At 42.9% G+C, this 17,716-nt stretch overlaps 1 protein-coding gene across 2 annotated transcripts in view; it reads left to right on the top strand.

Moving 5' to 3' along the window:
• Window positions 1-17,716, top strand: part of CACHD1 (cache domain containing 1) — a 217,369-nt gene that overhangs the window by 144,964 nt on the left and 54,689 nt on the right. For both annotated transcript variants that reach the window (XM_024119787.3, XM_028489306.2), the window contains exons 5-7: window positions 10,030-10,156; window positions 12,969-13,113; window positions 13,986-14,202. In XM_024119787.3, coding sequence (XP_023975555.1) covers window positions 10,030-10,156; window positions 12,969-13,113; window positions 13,986-14,202 — 489 coding nt within the window. The remainder of the gene's footprint in view (window positions 1-10,029; window positions 10,157-12,968; window positions 13,114-13,985; window positions 14,203-17,716) is intronic.

Here is a 17,716-nt window from a genome sequence, read left to right as displayed (position 1 = left end):
GTTACACTGGGAATTCTTCCTTGCCTTTTTCTACCCAATACTTCAGGCTTTAACAGTTTTGACCAAATGAGAGTGTGAGAGAATGAATATTTGCCGAGTATTTACTATGTACAAGACACCTGGCTAGGCATTTACCTCTGTGTCCCTCTTCCTTCTCATCACATCCAGTGGTAAGGTAGGTCTCATTTATCCTTTTTTTTAAAAATATTTATTTATTTATTTGGTTGTGCTGGGTCTTAGTTGTGGCAGGTGGGCTTCTTAGTTGCGGCACGTGGCCTCCTTAATTGTGGCAGGCGGGCTCCTTAGTTGAGGCTCAAGGGCTCCTTAGTGTGGCATGCGAACTCTTCGTTGCAGCATGCATGTGGGATCTAGTTCCCTGACCATGTATCAAACCCGGCCCCACTGCATTGGGAGGGCGGAGTCTTAACCACTGCGCCACCAGGGAAGTCCCTCGTTACCCTTTTCATTGAAGGGGAACTTGGCTTAGATTGCATAGTTCAAAGGTGTGTCTTGAATCCCCTTTGTTTTCTCCTCTCCAATACTATAAACTTAAATCTTCATTGCCTTTCTAGAAGATGAATTAATGTAGAAACCTCCCAAAAGTTTTCCCTTCTCCTATTCTTTCTCATTTTCAGTATATCCTACACACTGTAGGTATTCTGAAAATATCTGCTCTATAACTCCATTTCTCAAAAACCTTTGATAGTTTATCTCTAAGGTAAAGGTGGAAGCCTTTAAAATTCATCTTCTTCTCCTCTTCCTCTTCCTGAAGCCCTCTGAGCTGTATCCTCAGGGATTCCCTTTCATTGCTTCAAATCTCCAGTTTCTATTACTCCTCCATACTTTGCTCTTGTTCGGTAAGAATTCCTTGTCTGTTGTAGAAGGTTGGGTTTACCAGGAGGCAGACTCTGAGATGGAGCTTGGCAGTCTGTGGGGAAAGGGAAGGAAGCAGGATTGAGCAGTAGGGGAAGATGGGCTGAGATACAGCCTCAGTGGAGTCCTCAGCCACCCCCAGGGGAGCTTAGAGGCTGGGGTGACCCTTCAGAGTTGTGTTGGCCCAGCTACAACTCTTCGTTACTTTATTCTGCGGTACATTCTTATTATAGAATTTTAATTTTTTTTATATTGAACATCTGTTTGATGCTCTATTCCTTTTAATTTATTTTTTGTGTGCCAGGTGCTCAATCCAGTGCCTTAGTCATAGCAGGTACACAGTAAATGCTTATTGAATGAATAAATGAATGAATAGAACTAGGATTTCCTTTGTACTTTTGTTGTCTCATCTTTGTAATGGAATAACTGAGACTTTTGGAAGGACCTTAGTGAAGAGAAGAATGTAGTCGTGATGTGCTATAAGTCAGCCTTGGCTTTCTTAGCTTAACAGCAAATCAGCACATATAAATGTTTCAGGTATAGGGAGACTATATAGAGACAGACTATCCAGATGAATAGTGTTATTTACATGAAACTAACTATGGTGATTTCAAACATGCAATGCACACAAGAAAATCAGTCCATTGTTCCTTGGTACCTCATATACCGCTACATACTTTTGTCTTAGTCTTACCATGGATACCAAGGAAAAATGTTTATTCAATATTATAGATGAGAAACAAGCCTAGCTACCTAAACTAGATAGGATCTATTAACCGACCTACCTAAAGTCAAACAACAAATTGTTGGTATTGATGTGACTAAACATATATGTCCTGACTCCTTGTCCGATGTGTTCCTTACAACGGACTGCTTAAGATGAAGGGATTTCTCCCCATTACTGTATTCTGCCTAATAACACTTCAGTCTCTCTTTTTTTTTTTTCTTTTTGCGGTACGCAGGCCTCTCACCGCTGCGGGCTCTCCCCCCGCGGAGCACAGGCTCCGGACGCGCAGGCCCAGCAGCCACGGCCCACGGGCCCAGCCGCCCCGTGGCACGCGGGTTCCTCCCGGACCGGGGCACGAACCCGTGCCCCCCGCATCGGCAGGTGGACTCCCAACCACTGCGCCACCAGGGAAGCCCCTCAGTCTCTTTTGACCAAACCCATAATCTTCTGTCTTCCCACCCAGACCTCCTCCCCAGCCCATATTCCATATGTTAGCAGCAGCTTCATTTTGCTCCTCATCAAAGCTTGAGACCAGAACCAACCCTGACTCTCTCTCTCTCATAACAAGCTTCTCTCAGGTGACAACTTTACCGTAGTTACTGTGGTGCACACCAGGGTAATTAAGACAGAATTTCTCCCCTCAGACAGCTCACAACCTTGTCCTATGTGTGTTGAGGGCACTAGGAATGAGGAGAAAAATCAACAGACAGATGGTCGTGAGGCAGTGCTAAATGCTGTCATGATAAAGGTAAGCCTGGGGCCCTCGACACAAATTGTGAGGTTGAGTTGAGTCTTAGAAGACAATAGGAATTAGGTGACGTGCTTGTGGCAAACACATTTCCCATTTCAGAATCTGTGAAACGTGCCCGACCACTGTGGAGGAAGGAATAATAAGTAACGGAAAATGAAGGTAGCACTAAGCCAGATTTTAATGGGCCTTGTATATCAATCTGAGGAGTTTGCTTTGGGTTTGGTTTGGTTTTTGTTTTGATTTGTTTCTTAGCTTGAAGTCAAGCAGCTGACAGACTTTAAGCAGGGCAGGCAAGAGAGCTTTGTGAAGAACGGATAGAAGAGTAGTTAGCCTGGGAAAAGAGAAAACTGGAAGTAGACTAGGTCATCCAAAAGTGGGAGGGGTCGTGGAGAAGGGCCATGGCCTAAGCAAGCATGGCCTCATCCAAAATGAGTGGTTAGTGGGATGGCAAGAAGCAGAGAGTCCGTGGAGACCACTGTCCACGGCAGAGAAAGTTGAAAGGTCACTGATTGATTGGCAGAGAAAAGGTGAAAGGTCACTGATAACTTAGGAAGGGGTAGGATTTAGGGAGGGTTCTGCAGATAATAGTTTTTTAAGTTAGAGCAACTTGAAAATATTTATATGCTGAAGACAGAGAGAGAGAGAGAGAGAGAGAGAGAGTGAGTCTAAGAAGCAAGTGAAGCTAAGGAAACGGACAGGACAGTGGAGTTTAACATCTTGGTTGAGTTGTCCCAAACCTGGCTGATCATGAGGGTCACCTGAAGTGCTTTGTCAAAAATACCTATTCTCTGGCCCCCAACCCAGACCTAGTGAATCAGAATGTTGGCTTGGTAAAGCTTGGGAATCTGTAGGCTTCAAAAGCTGATTGCGATGATCAGCCAGGCTTGAGAACGCCATCTCTGTTAATTTTCTCTTATTCTTTCCATGAGTGTTTGGAAACTACCTTGACCTTTGAGTCCTCTGGGAATGGTCTCTGAGAAAGGAAGAGGGTAGAGCAGTGGATCCTGTGCTGATTTTGGATTGCCCCAGAAATTTGTTCTAGATTATCTGAGCCCATGACCAAACTGCCTCAACAGAATCAAGGACAGAATGGACTGGTTATTTTACATTATGTAATTAGCTTAGAATGGACATGATAAACTGTGAGCTTGGAACAGAATCAGAGATTTGTGGATGTCCTCTCCTTAGTATTAGACTAAAGTAAATACAATGAGATGGCTGGGTCAGCTGCCATTAACCTAACTTCGGCAATGGGCTTTAGTGGAAGAATCAGAGGACTGTGTGGCCTGGATCCTATCCCAGGCCCAAAGCTTAAGTAATTCCTCCCTTCGAGCCAGAACATCCTTAGCTATAAAATGATAATAACAGTATCGCTTTGGTAAACCTCCACATTCTGGCTCTTGCTAGCTGTTAAATACTTGGGAAAATTAACCTCTATATGCCTTGGTTTCCTGAATAATAAATAAAACCCACCTCATAGAGTTGTTGTAAGAATTAACTGAGATAATATAAATAAAAGACCTTGCAAAGTGCCTGGAACGTGGTCAAACACTCAATATGCTTGCCCCTTCTGGAACAGCATACACAGTATCCATGAAATATGGCCCCTCCAGAATACGTGGTAAAACAATACTCAGGATGTGAGCAAGGAGTAGGAATTGGAAAGGTGTGATAGGGTATAACGCCAGAAATTTTGTTTGGAGTCCTCGGGATGTTAATTTATTTTCCTTCCCTCCAAAAGGATTGCAGTTGCACAGAGTATTACTGAAAGGTGCTATGTAATTTCTGGTCTGTTAGGAAAGTATGTGTGTTTTTGTGTGTCTGCACCTCTGTGTGCTTAGGACAGCTCCTGTATTTTACATTTGGCAAGCTGTGGGAAGTAGAAAGCTCTGTGTGCTTTGCTGAGCGGTGTTGGGCTGGGCATACGGAAGCCCAGAGTTCCTCAAAGTGGGAGCACAGGCTTTCTGTTACAGGGCATTTTCCCTTTGTCCCTACTTCCGCTGGATAATGCTATTGAGAAAGTCACAGCCCAAATACAAGCGGTTCATAATCCATCTCTTTCTCATTGGTCTGGTGGGTTAAGCATTGAAGAAGGCAGGCAAGGAGTTTGGGGACGTGGTTGGTTTTGTTTTGACTGGAGAGGCCAATGACATAAGAACTAGTCAGATGCAGATGATAAAATTGGAAGGAAAATATTTGGGGACTGTGGAATCTGGGACCCATATGTTAGAATTATCCACAGACAGTTCAGTACACTGTGTGCAGGCGGATCTTGAGACCCAATAGACAGGAATGCCTAGAAAGAGGAAAGGCACAGTTTTTCAGCTGCTTATCTGATGACAGTTTGTCAAAGAAAAAATAAGCCAATGGGTATGGCAAAATTCTTGGTCTTCACTTATAATTAGCATAGGACATGTAAGTGAGAAATAGTCAGTTGTTGAAGGGTATGGAGAGGCTTGCCTTTAAAGAACGAGGAGCCATCACAGAGAGCTCCACATCCTTTAAAGGCCAATATTAAGTTTTCTCCATCATTCTCATGTAAATGTTTCTTGGTACTGTTTGGACATTTTGCAAAGTATTGAATCACTATTAATAATCTCATAGTACTGACCTACAGCTTCTAAGCGAATAGGAAGTGAGAATGCTCTTCCTTTTTTCTTTCATGAACTTGATAAAAGCTCTTTCTCTCTAGTTGTAAATCCATGTACTTCCTTCCTATTGACCTTCATTCTTTGCCCTCTTACCACTTTTCTCTTGGTTTCTACAGGGTCTTTGGAAACACCTTGTCCAAATCTATTACTTTACAGATGTGGAGATTGTGAAATCACATGCCTTGGCCAACATCATCATTCACTGATTCACTCAGCAAATACTGACTGAGTGCTTCCTAAAAACTGGGCTTGTGCCAGGGCCAGGGAATGTGATGAACAAAACTGACTTGGCCCCTGTCCTCCTGGGACTGACAGCTCCTCTGCATGAGAGACACGAAACAAATAGCAGCAGAAATAAATACACCAAACTTAACAATTTTTGCCATCTATGGCAAAAATTTCCTATGAAGGAAAATACTGGATGCTCTAAGGGAGGATAATAATGGAGGGTGGTCAGGGAAGGGCTCTCTGAGAAGGTGAAGAGTTATTCCATTGCAAAAAGATTGGCATATTTACAGAACTAAAAAGAAATAGCTCTCGATGTACAATGTAGTGAGTTGAAAAGGGGAAAGGTGAGGCTGGGGAGTAGGAAGGGACCAGATGGTTCAGGGCCTGACGGGGTTGGATTTAATACTAGGCATGATTATGTGGGAAACCTTTGAACAGTTTTAAGCAAATCAGTGGTGGGATTTGATTTCCATTTTAGAAAGATGCCTTTGGATACTGGATAGAAAGTTAAACTGAAGGTCAGAGAGCTTGCCAGTCAGAGATGGCACTTTAACCCATGGCTACTTATTCCCAGTCCATCTGATTTACCAGGGTATCCCTTCTAGTTCCTAAGAGCCAACCTGAATTAAGTAAAAAGTGCAAAATAGCACTGGGCCCATGTCCAAATGGCTTTTTTATGCCTGCTCAATTTGACAGTGAAAGAAAAAGACACATCAGGCTCACATCTCTAACCAGTTGAGCACCTACAAAATAATTAAGAGGTGTCAGCGCTATAGTTTCTCTCTCAAATAAAAACTCCCTTTATTATCTAAAATACACTATTGTTTGACCTCAAGCACAGTTCTGAGTGCTGTAGTTACCGTTGACTCTGCCTTCCAAGCTGTAACTTGTGTCTCTGCCATTTTCCAGGTAGACCAGCCTGTGGGATCGATGGTAAAGCCCATGACATTGGACTCCCAGCTGGTGTGTGCCAGTTTTAGCAGTTCAGCAGTTTGTTTTTTCCTCACAAGATTAAATGCTGACTTTAGCCTTATGTCTTATTTCAATTTTGAAATCGTTCCTTAAGGAGTCAAGTGTCTCCTTAATTGTATTTATTTACACTGTATATTTACAAACTGATGCAACTGATTATTCTGATTGAGAACCATCAACCTGTTTATATATTTATTCTTCCTCTCAAGAAGTACTCAGTGCGTTTTTTATCTATTCATTGCTAATTCATTCAGCATATATCTATGGACATGGAGAAACACTATAGTGTTCTGGAAAGAGCCAGGACTTTGGAGGCAGACACCTAGGTCAAATTATGACTCTGCCCTTATAACTCTGAGCAAGTTAGTTCTTTATCTGTAAAATGGGTATAGTAGCAAACTCATAGAGTCTTTATAAAACATCAAACTGTGTATAAAACTAGTTTGTATGATGCTCAATAAATTTGCACTATTATCAAATCAACTTTACTGAGGAATAATTGACGTCTAATAAACTTCACATGTTTAGCATATACAGTTGATATGTTTTGACATGTACAGTCTCGTGAAATCATCCGACAAGCAGGCTTTTTCTCTCTCCATTTACCTATTTTTGTACTGGTTGCATTGGCAGTAGTGTTGGGAGAAGGGAGCGTTTATCATTTTTAAACATATTTAGAATTATGATTGCTCTATATTGATTTATTTAATCATTGCTCTATATTTATGTTTAATTGGATTTGGCATTAGAGGAAAGTAAGATTTTAGAATTTATCAAACAAAAGTATCAAAACACTCGAGAAATAGTACTTCCACGCACATCTTCCCAGCCTGTATGCTGCAGATATCATGCAGAGTGTGCGCCTTGATGTGAGAAGTACTGGGAATCTCTGCTTCAGGGGTAACAGACATGGCTCAGATATAGATCTCACCCTCAAGGATCTTTGAGTCTAGGGATGAAGGATCGAACAGTTTCCTGTTAGGACAGTAATTCTAGCTAGAAGGTGGGTAGAGGTAAAATGCTGGAGGATGTCAGAGGGTGTGCTGAACTTCTGTCCTGGGGTTCGGGTTCAGCTTCAGTGAGGAAAAAACATTCATTGCCTCCTTCACGTGTGTCTGTCTGAGATCGGTGTGCAGAGCAGTTTAGGCAGATACAGACCCGGCCCGTTGAGAACTTAAAGCCTAGCACTGTGCATCGTGGGCTCACAGGTTGGAGGTCTGCCCAGCTTTTCTTCCTGGACAGCTTCCAGCATTTCTGAGGAAAGAGTGAGTGTGTGGGACCCCAGTCCAAGTGATCCAGTGGTCAGAATGCCTAACTGACTCCTATGAATGGGGGAAGACCCCTCTGGGTTCTCTGCATAGATAGTAGGGCTATCATCCACCTCCACCTCTAAATCAGGAGGGGCCTGCCTGGGGTGCACACCACAATGACGGATTGATGGCTTCTGGGCCCTGGGGTCCTCATTACCATCATAGCCGTCATCTTCAGCTAGTGCTGAATAACAGATGAAATTTAATCAGATACCAAAGGAGTTCTCAGCAGGAGGGTTTGAGGAACCTTGCCCGATACTTAGGCTCTAGTGCTGGAATGGAACCAGAATGATCTTTTGTGGTGAGACTAAATGTATCACGCACTATGTGAATTCAGATTTATTTTTAAAACATTCTTGCTCTCATTGGCTCCCCTTTTAATAGTCTCACTGTAGCCTGTTTATTGTTACAGATGTTACTTTTAAATGAGGTCACCGAGCTTTCCTTTCTCCCAAAGGCGGTGTTTGCCTTTTTATTGCTGGGTTGGCAGGGCTGCCTGGAGAAGAGTGCTAATATGAGATCAAGGTTGAGCTTCAGACTCCCAGGAGACAAGGCAGAGAAAAACCCTCTTCCGCGTTTACATGCACTCACGTCAGCATTGGTCCCCGGAGAGAGAGTGGTCGCCTGAGTCCAGGTGATGACCTTGATATGGCTGGCTGGCAGAGAGAGGGGATAGGCGTTGTGGTCATACACTGGCTTGACTCCCTTCTTGTCCACTGTGAAACCTCAAGCAAGTCAACAAACCTCTCTCAGCCTGTTTCCTCATCTGTAACTTGGGGTTAATAACTGTTTACTCCTAGGATTTGTGTGAGGCTACAGTGTGCTATAGCTCCTCGGTGTGTGTTGGGCAGGGTAACTGCTGAACGTTTTTGAAGGCCTCCACATAGTACATTTTACACAGCGTGGTTGGAGGACCACTGCCCAAACTGGGCTTGCCACTGATGTTCGCAAATTCGCTTTGCTGGAACACACCCACACATTCTTTTATGGATATCTGTGGCTGCTTTCGCACCACGAGGCAGTGTTGGGTAGTTGGAACCGAGACCATATGGTCTGCAAAGCCAGAATCACTGACCACCTGGCCCTTTACAGAAGCTTGCTGACCCCAAAGCCAGACTAAAGGATGGCCATGTGTTGGGGACTTCCCTGGTAGTCCAGTGGTTAAGACTCCACACTTCCACTGCAGGGGGTGTGGGTTCGATCCCTGGTAGGAAGACTAAGATTCCGACATGCTGCAAGGCGTGGCCAAAGGGGGGAAAAAAAAAGACGGCTCTGCGGCATTCAGAGCTTTATATATATATTTTTGCCAAATACGCCTCATGCTTTCTTGTTTTGCTCCATTTCCCTCTATATAATTCTTCTGATGTATTGCTTATTACAGGAGGGCTTGTTTTCTGCTCATCTTTGTATATCTTGCAACATGTAAAGCAGTACCCTACACATAGTAGTGTGTAATACATAAATGAGGTGGTGTGGAGCAGAGTGAAGGGGCATCAGAGAAGAGAGAAAGACTGTGGAGTTTTCGGGACAGTATTGCACACAGTAAGGTGGCTGCCACCCCAGCTGCAAACCAGTGGCAGGGATGCAGTGCACTTAGGAAGGGAGGCAACACCAACTGATGTAAAGAACACGGGAGCCAGGACACCCAGATTTGAATCCCAGCTCAGCCAGTTCCTGACAAGGCCTCAGCCAATTTGCTTAAGCTCTGTAAGCATATTTTCTCAACTCCAAAGTAGGGAATAATAATACCAGCTTCTGCTTTGTGACCACCTAGAGGGGTGGGATAGGGAGGGTGGGAGGGAGACGCAAGAGGGAGGAGATATGGGGATATATGTACATGTATAGCTGATTCACTTTGTTATACAGCAGAAATGAACACACCATTTTAAAGCAATTATACTCCAATAAAGATGTTAAAAAAATAATAATACCACCTTCATCCTAGGGTTGTTTTATGGATTAAATGAGATAATGTGAGGGAAGGCCTCTGTTCCAGTGCTGCCATGTTGGAATCATTCTGTAAGCTCTTCCTGAATGATTATGGTTCTCATTTTTCAAGTACTATCAATGCTGGTTCCCTCATTGTGAAGTGAACAAGGTCAAGGTCACAGGTCTAGTCCCTCGGGAGACTAGCCTATTAATATTACTGTTTTCCACAGTTAGAGAACATACCCCAAGCCAGCAAGTATACACTGGCATAACAGGGACCAGCCCATTGAGGAGAGCGATTAATGCAAATGAATCACTTATGCTGGAAAAATAATCCACGACATATAGTGTCACCATACAATGTTAAGAGTGATTGCTTCACTTGACCGAAACATTCATTACATTTTCTATTCATGGGGTATTTTTTTAAGGGACAGAAAGAAAATGTTTAGTAGAAAATTTACAGCCTTATACTTACTGGGATTTCTTCATAGTACAAACCATTTATGCAAAACAGATGCCTGAGGCACAGTGCCTGCGTGCACCTGTGGATTTGTTGGTTATATGTCTTTTTCCCCACTCCTCCAGTTCTTGCAGACAACCTGAAATCCAACCCTGGAATTAAGTGGCAGTATTTCAGTTCAGAAGAAGGAATTTTCACTGTTTTCCCAGCACACAAGTTCCGGTGTAAGGGCAGCTATGAGCATCGCAGTAGGTACGTTGACTTGCTTGCCAAAGTTTTAATTACTGCTTAAGAGTAATCTGTATAAAATATAGACTCCCCATTCATACACACAGCTCTGCCTCCAAACTGTGGTTTCAGAAACTTATCCTGAAATGATTTCATTATTTAACATATGTGGGTGTAGAAATGCCTGAGAAGGCAAATGATGAAGCCTGGAACTTTTTCAGAACTATCTAACAAGCCAAGTAAAACAAGGTATTTACTAAGAAATAAAAAATTTTGAAGCACCCAGTCTGTTTTGAGTTTCAGACACCTTCGTTAAGAGACAAATGATAATACCTTCTCTCAAGGGCAGCGCTAGAAGACTTTACAGCATATCTCAGAATAGTTTGCGATTCTCAGCTTTCCCTTCTGTGATAACATGCTTGGCCATCCTTTTGAAATTTACATGCAGATCTCAGCTACTAGAAGTTTTAAGGTTGTCCAGAAAACACTGGATCGAGGATCCTTAATATGCTGCTTTTCTCAGGAAATGACTTGAGATGCTACCACTTAGCTAGAAGGGCGGTAATGGTGAGATAATTTGTATGACAACACTCATCAATTTACAGAACCCCTTAGGCAAAGATACTTTCCTTTTTAATCCCCACAGTTTCCGTTTTGCAGTGTTAGATGTTTGATGCCAGAACTTCTGGAACTAGTGCAGGATGCCTGCTTTTCATGCCACGTTTTTTGAGACTAAACCACCATTTTAGCTTCTTTCCATCTTTGTTTTAAATTATATCTATTCACTAAACTTATTGTGGTAATCATTTCATAATGTATGCAAGTCAAATCATTATGCTGTACACCTTAAACTTATACAGTGCTGTATGTCAATTACATCTCAATACACCTGGAAGAAAAAAATAAATAAATTGTATCTAAAATTTTCCCCAAGGAAAATACTACTTCTGTGCTCTTCCTAGAGGGACATTTGTATCGTTTGTATGGTTTCTTCTCTTCCCTCCCTAGACAGCATGGTGAAGACTTGAGCATCTTGGAGACTGTTCCAGAATCCGTGACCTTGGGTGCTAGTCTGGCTCATCTCTCAGGAGAGGCCAAAGACACCATAAACCATCTAATTCTCATTTACTTCTAAGAAGATAGATTAGATGGCATTCTGCTTTTTTAATGAATCACCTGTGAGGGATGGTCCAAAAGGAAAAGCAGCACCTTGTCACAAATCAACATTCACCTACACTAGGGAGGTTTCACGAATCTCTACCTTAAATATGCATTAAATCAATCCTCAAGTCTCTGTTCCCTTGACTAAGTAATCCGAGTTCCTCTCCTCGTAGATTGCTGTCGCCGTCTCTTGACCTGTCTTCTCACCTCTGAGGCCTTTGCAAGGTCTCCACATCCTTTGAAGTGTGGAGTGGGTTTGCAGAGCATATCAGAAAGGAGCCAATCACACTATGAGGACCGCCCCAGATTGTACATATAATGCTGCTATTTATGTATCCCAGTAAAGCAGTTTTTAACAATTTATTGTGACAGTGTGAACACATATTCTGCTCTTCATTTATGTTGAGTTGAACTGGAATGGAGGGCGGGGTATGTCATTTAGAAAAAAAAAAAAATCTACTCACCTAGCTTGGAGAACTTAAAAGTTCAGTATTCGACATGGTTGTCAGTGTTGGGATAGACAGATTTCCTTATTTCCTGTTGCCTCTTTCGCTTCTGTAGCCACCGCTCTTGGATTTTTTTTATCCAGTTTCCCTACTTGGCTGAATGGTATTGACTAGTGAAAATATAGTAGTGCTTTAGTATTAATGTAGGACTTTTGGCTTGAGAACAATTAGTGTAAACTTGGCCCAATTTTGAGTTTTTTTGGTACTTTGCCTGTATTTCTTAATTTGTGCCCAGGCTTTTGTGACTCAACTGGCATCTAACATTTCACAGAAAACTCTCGTGTTTTAGGGGTGTCGATAAAGGAGAGAATTCTCTCGAGGCTGATTTGCTCTCTTAAGCTCCCTCTAATTTGTTCCAGCTTTAAAACTGTGAATAGAGACCTCATTAAGCCTCTTCTCACAAACCTGTCTGCACCGCACACTAGCAGAAGGTTGCTTTGGTGGGAGGCACTTCTCCTTTGGCGTTCCCCCCACCTCTACCCCCCCTCCCCTCCACCCCCTTTCTTAATGTTGGCAAACAAAAACCTGGCAAGAAGAGTGGCTATCACTGGCTTGGACAAATCTGATGGCACAGTTTTAAATGCTCGGATAAGGGGCCTTTTGGTGGCTGACCTGTGTAAATTGTTTCAGTACAGAAAGGAAAAGGGCCCTCCTAGCAGTGGCTTTTGTTTGGGGAGAGAGAAACCAGACCAGCTATTCAAAGCTGCTCAGTGTGCTCACAGATGACAGGCTGCCTCGGTTTTAGCCAAGTCCCACTCTAAACCTGCAGAGGACCCCGCGCTGGCTGGTGGACTTTTTTCTCCCTGCTATTCTGTCTCTGCCATCCGGGGGGCCACCAGTTCCATTTCCAGGGAGGGTGGACTTTCATATATGCTGAAAAAGCCAGCCTTCCAAAGGCTTTGCTTCTTAAATCCTTCTCCTGGGTGCTTTAATCTTTGGAAGGCAGAAGTCACCAATCCCTGTTCTGCAGACACACGCTGTTGTCTTGAGGTGTTGTTTTCAGCGCACCAGAATAGTTTCTCGTTCCGTACTGGTCTCCATCCTGTGCCAAACCCCCAGAAACACAGGGAGGCCAGCGTGCCTGCCCATCTGTAGCACTCATAGCTGTGTTAGGTTGAGACCTTTACTCTAAACCAGGACTGACCCCAGAGAGCTTCTCCCCCTTCTAGACCTATCTACGTCTCCACTGTCCGGCCGCAGTCAAAGCACATAGTAGTGATCCTGGACCACGGGGCTTCCGTCACAGACACCCAGCTTCAGATTGCCAAGGACGCTGCCCAGGTCATCCTCAGCGCCATCGATGAACACGATAAGGTGATGATGACCCCAGTGACCGCGCGCCCCCCCCCATTGGCATTGGGTCTTTCTTGAATACCTTTTTAAAAGTTCTTTATGTTTTATGATATGTATTTTTCAATTCACCTTTAAAAATGACTTTGAGAAAAGAGAGTGCTGTAGTTTTTATTCTAGTATTTAAGGGAGCAGCTGCCAACCCTGGTTCCAAATCTCTTTATAAAACCATCGCCACCAAACTGAGTCTTGCACTTCCTTAATGGCCCCTGCCTAGACTTTTAATTAGCTGTGACTTTCACACTGGAAATTATACTAAGGAGGAACAGGGCTAGGGCTTGGACACTGGTGGATGACTTGTCTTTATCTCAAGATTGATGGGAGGGAAGGGAGAAAAGAAGGCTGCTAGAGGTTTACTAATCTCTAGGATACCTCAGAGATAGGCGTGTTTACAACTAATGATAGTCTATTGCCTGTAGACATTTTCTGCTTCATCATTTTGACTTTTCCACCTCCTAAGGTTTTACTCACTAATCTAGTTGTTTAAAACAGGCACCCTGTGCCTTTACCCTCACCGCCACCTCCAGTAGGAGAATCCAGACGATTAGTACTTGCCAAGATTTTTCTGTGTGCGAAATACTGTTTTTAATGTTCTAGATGAACACTGTACTGCTGACTTCATCTTGGAGCAAAAGCCAAATTCTAGGGTCCCTGTCCCTTACCATTCCTTAACTCATCTTCTTCAAATATGATAGGTTGATGCCTCTAGGCATTTCTTTTTAAACTCTCCAAAACTGTTCTGTAGGACTTGTCACTTTTGGCGCTGTTCTGAAATATAGAAAACCTTTCCCTGGCAGAATAACAAGCTTTGTTTGTCTGTTTGTTTTCCCCTCCAGATCTCCATGCTGACTGTGGCAGACACCGTCAGGACTTGCTCACTTGACCAGTGCTATAAGACATTCCTGTCTCCAGCCACCAGTGAGACAAAAAGGAAAATGTCCACCTTCGTCAGCAGCGTCAAGTCTTTGGACAGCCCTACCCAGCACGCAGTGGGATTTCAAAAGGCATTTCAGCTGATTCGAAGCACAAACAATAGCACCAAGTTCCAAGCAAGCAAGTGCCTTTGCCTACTAATAAATTAGTTGCTCATAAACTAACAGAGAAAGGATGGCAATAGAAATATATTGTAAATTGATCACATAACTATGTCTAGAGGGATTTTTTTCTAAATTGACGGTCTAAAAATTTCTTGTGCTGTCATAAGGGTCATCTAATACTAGGATCTTAGGAGATTTTCTCATCTTTTCCAATCAAAGGTACTCAGTCTGCACGATCTCTTTACTCCCTGAGCCTCTTCTTCCTGCCCCTTTATTAGGAACATATCCCCGTTTATTTCCCAGGAGAATATCCACATCCTTTTTGATGCTAATTGTCAGCCTCGCGTCCTCAGTGACTTAGAGTGGCTGTCTGCTTGTGCGCATGTGCTCAGAAACGGGGCAGCCGGAATTCTTGCCTTGATCCTTCCTCCTTCTAACCAGCTGTCATTTAGATGAGCACAGCCCTTCAAATGTACAAAGGCACTCTAATTTAATTTTCATGTGTTAAAGAAAATCTGGAATTAGGATGCATGCTGAAGTAAAGGGAAGGATATTTGAAATACGATACATGCTTTGAAACTACTGAAAGGAATCTATGTCGTTTTCTCTTTTATATTCGAAAATCTGTTTGTAGGTTGTTTTTTTCAACGAACGTATCCTATTGAGATAAATTTAAAGAATATATTTTCAAGCTCTTCATTGTGTCTGCATTAAAACTAAGACAACATTGATAAATGCACAACTTAGTGCCTGGCACATGGTGGGCCCTTGAAAGACAGAAGCTACTGTAATTATTACAGCTAATGATGGTAAATGGCGTATCAGTTTTATGTTTCTGTGTATTGTTATCTCACAGTTTATTATCTCACAGTTGCCGTGGGTCAGGAGTCCGTGTGTTGCTGAGCTGCTTCTCTGTTTAGGACTGCGCAAGGCTGCATTCTAGGTGTCAGCCAAGTCTGTGGATTCATTGAGGGTCAGAGTCCTCTTCCAAGCTCAATGGTTGGCAGAATTCATTTCTTTGCAATTGTGAAACTCATGTCTACTTGTTTCTTCAAGGCCAGGAGGAAAGCATCTTTTCTTCAAGCCCCTGACTTCGGGGAAGGCTTGGACCCTCTTTTAAAGGGCTTGTCTAACCTAATCAGGCTTACTCTCCCTTTTGATTTAAACAGATTACTCTCCATCATGGTTAACTTATTAAGATCTTAATTACATCTGCAGAATCCCTCCATCTTTGCCAAATATGTAGCACAGTCACAAGAGTGATATCCCATCACCTTAGCCATATTCTATTGACCAGAAGCAAATTACTGGTCATACCCACACTCAAGAGGAGGGAGTCATACAGGGTGGGGGTCACTGGGGTCATCTTAGAATTTTGCCTGCCAGCCTTGGCAAGAACCAGCTATCCACAGACCATTACAGGATGGCTGAGTGTAAAGTTGTCCATAGTTCAATAAGGCCAAAGGCTAAGGCTGACCTCTCAAGTATTCAAGACAGATTGGCTAGTTGGTCAATGCCATTCACCTGTGGATGCCATTTACCAGCTGCCATCCGGCTGTCAGCATTCCTCACCAGATGTGCTCTTTTTACTTGATTCTTCAGTCATCAAACTATCTTTAGAGATGAAGTCCCATTTTGATGATTATTACACGGTTTAAGTAATGGAGAGAAACGTTATACTGGCAGCAGCCAGGCAGTGAGTGTGTCAAGTGAGCTCGAGGTAGGGTAATAAGGATTGTTTGGGGAGCACAGGAAGCTAGAGGGCGTATGCTCCATCAAGAAGGCAGCTGCTCTTCTGTTCAGCCTCTCATTGCCTTGCAGGAATGCCTCTCCAGTGTTGCCAGATCTTCTGTTTTAAGAGAAGCCAGAAATCTGGATTTTTATGTGAAACTCCTTCATTTTCAAATGTTGTCATTTGTTCCAGCTTTAAAACTGTGAATAGAGACCTCATTAAACCTCTTCTTACAAACCTTCCTGCCGTGCACATTAGCAGAAGACTGCTTTGACAGGAAACAGTTCTCCTTTGGGTTTTGGGGGGTTTTCTTAATGTTGGCGAGCAAAAACATGGAAAGAAGAGTGACCATCACAGATTTGGACACATTTTGATGTCTTTTTTCTAAATGCTCAGAGGAGTCTTTTTTAGGCCAAGTAAGATGTTTCTAAAGTTTAGCTCACAGGCCTCCACTTTACAACTTCTACTGGCTGTTCAAAGAAAAAAGAACCCAAATTAGATTGCATAAAGAAACACGTCAGGAATTAGTATTACCCAGTTTATTAAGGAGAGGTTTGAGCTGCTCTCCAGCAATGTTGCACAGTGGTTAAGTATGTGGGTTTTGAATTTCAACCAATGTGTGTTCAAATTCCTACTCTGAAATTTTTCTAAACTTGTGTGAATTATTTGATTTCTCCAGGTCTGGTTTCCCCATCTGCAAACTGGGAGTGATAATAAGATCCAGCGCTCCATCATAAATATTAAATAAATATTAGCTGTGGTTATTATGATATTCTGTTTCCTTCAAGACTTCTAGCTCTGGGGACTTCCCTGGCAGTCCAGTGGTTAAAGACTTCGCCTTCCAACGCAGGCGGTGTGGGTTCGGTCCCTGGTTGGGGAGCTAAGATCCCACATGCCTTGTGGCCAAAAAACCAAAACATAAAAAACGGAAGCAACAAATTCAATAAAGACTTTAAAAATGGTCCACATTTAAAAAAAATAATATATATATATATATATATATTTTTTTTTTTTTTAAAGCCTTCTAGCTCTGGCTAAAGGAGAGCAGATACCCTAGACGTCCTAAGTTGACCCCAAGCCCAAAGACAGTCAAGGACCGTTAGTAGCCTTGGCTACAGCATGGTGAGGGGTCTATGTACTCCTCTTAGGAGCTTGTACTCTACATCATTACTTTTGTTCACGCCACAGGCAATTATTTAGCATCTACTGTATACCTGGCACTGTTTGAAGGCCGTGGGGTAGGATTATTCCAATGAGCCTACCCTGTAGGGTTATTGTAAGGATTTGTCGGTAAATGAAAGTAAAAGTATCTGCCCCACATTGGTGGTCAAGTGAACAGAAGCCACATGGCATATATCATGGTGGCTTTGTATTAATTTGCTCTGTACTAATCAGAAAATCTAAAACTTTTATCCAGTGCTGGCTCTTTTTCAATCCCATGGTAGATCTGTAACTGATACCATCGACACATTTGGATTGTTTGTTCAGGGTTTGTCTGGAGGGTAACTGGTTGGGGAGGGTCATTTTGTAGCAGAAGGAATAAGATGGTTAGGAGTGGGAATCTAATGGCATGGGCAAAGCCCAAATTTAAGTTGTTCTTCCCCCTTTGATATTGACCCCAAGGAATGCAGGTGGCTTAGACAGGGACTTGTCAAATGGAGAGGGTTGCATTTTCTTCCAGGTACATGCTATGTCTTTGCCCTGCCCCAAGTCCCTATAATTACTTATCCCTAACATTACTAATCACAAGGCTTAATGTTCCCATGAGCGACTAGAGAGGGGATATCCTAGTAAGTAA

The sequence above is a fragment of the Physeter macrocephalus genome, chromosome 4, assembly GCF_002837175.3.
Source record: "Physeter macrocephalus isolate SW-GA chromosome 4, ASM283717v5, whole genome shotgun sequence".
NCBI classification, from domain to species: domain Eukaryota; kingdom Metazoa; phylum Chordata; class Mammalia; order Artiodactyla; family Physeteridae; genus Physeter; species Physeter macrocephalus.
This window is presented reverse-complemented; position numbering and strand designations above follow the sequence as displayed.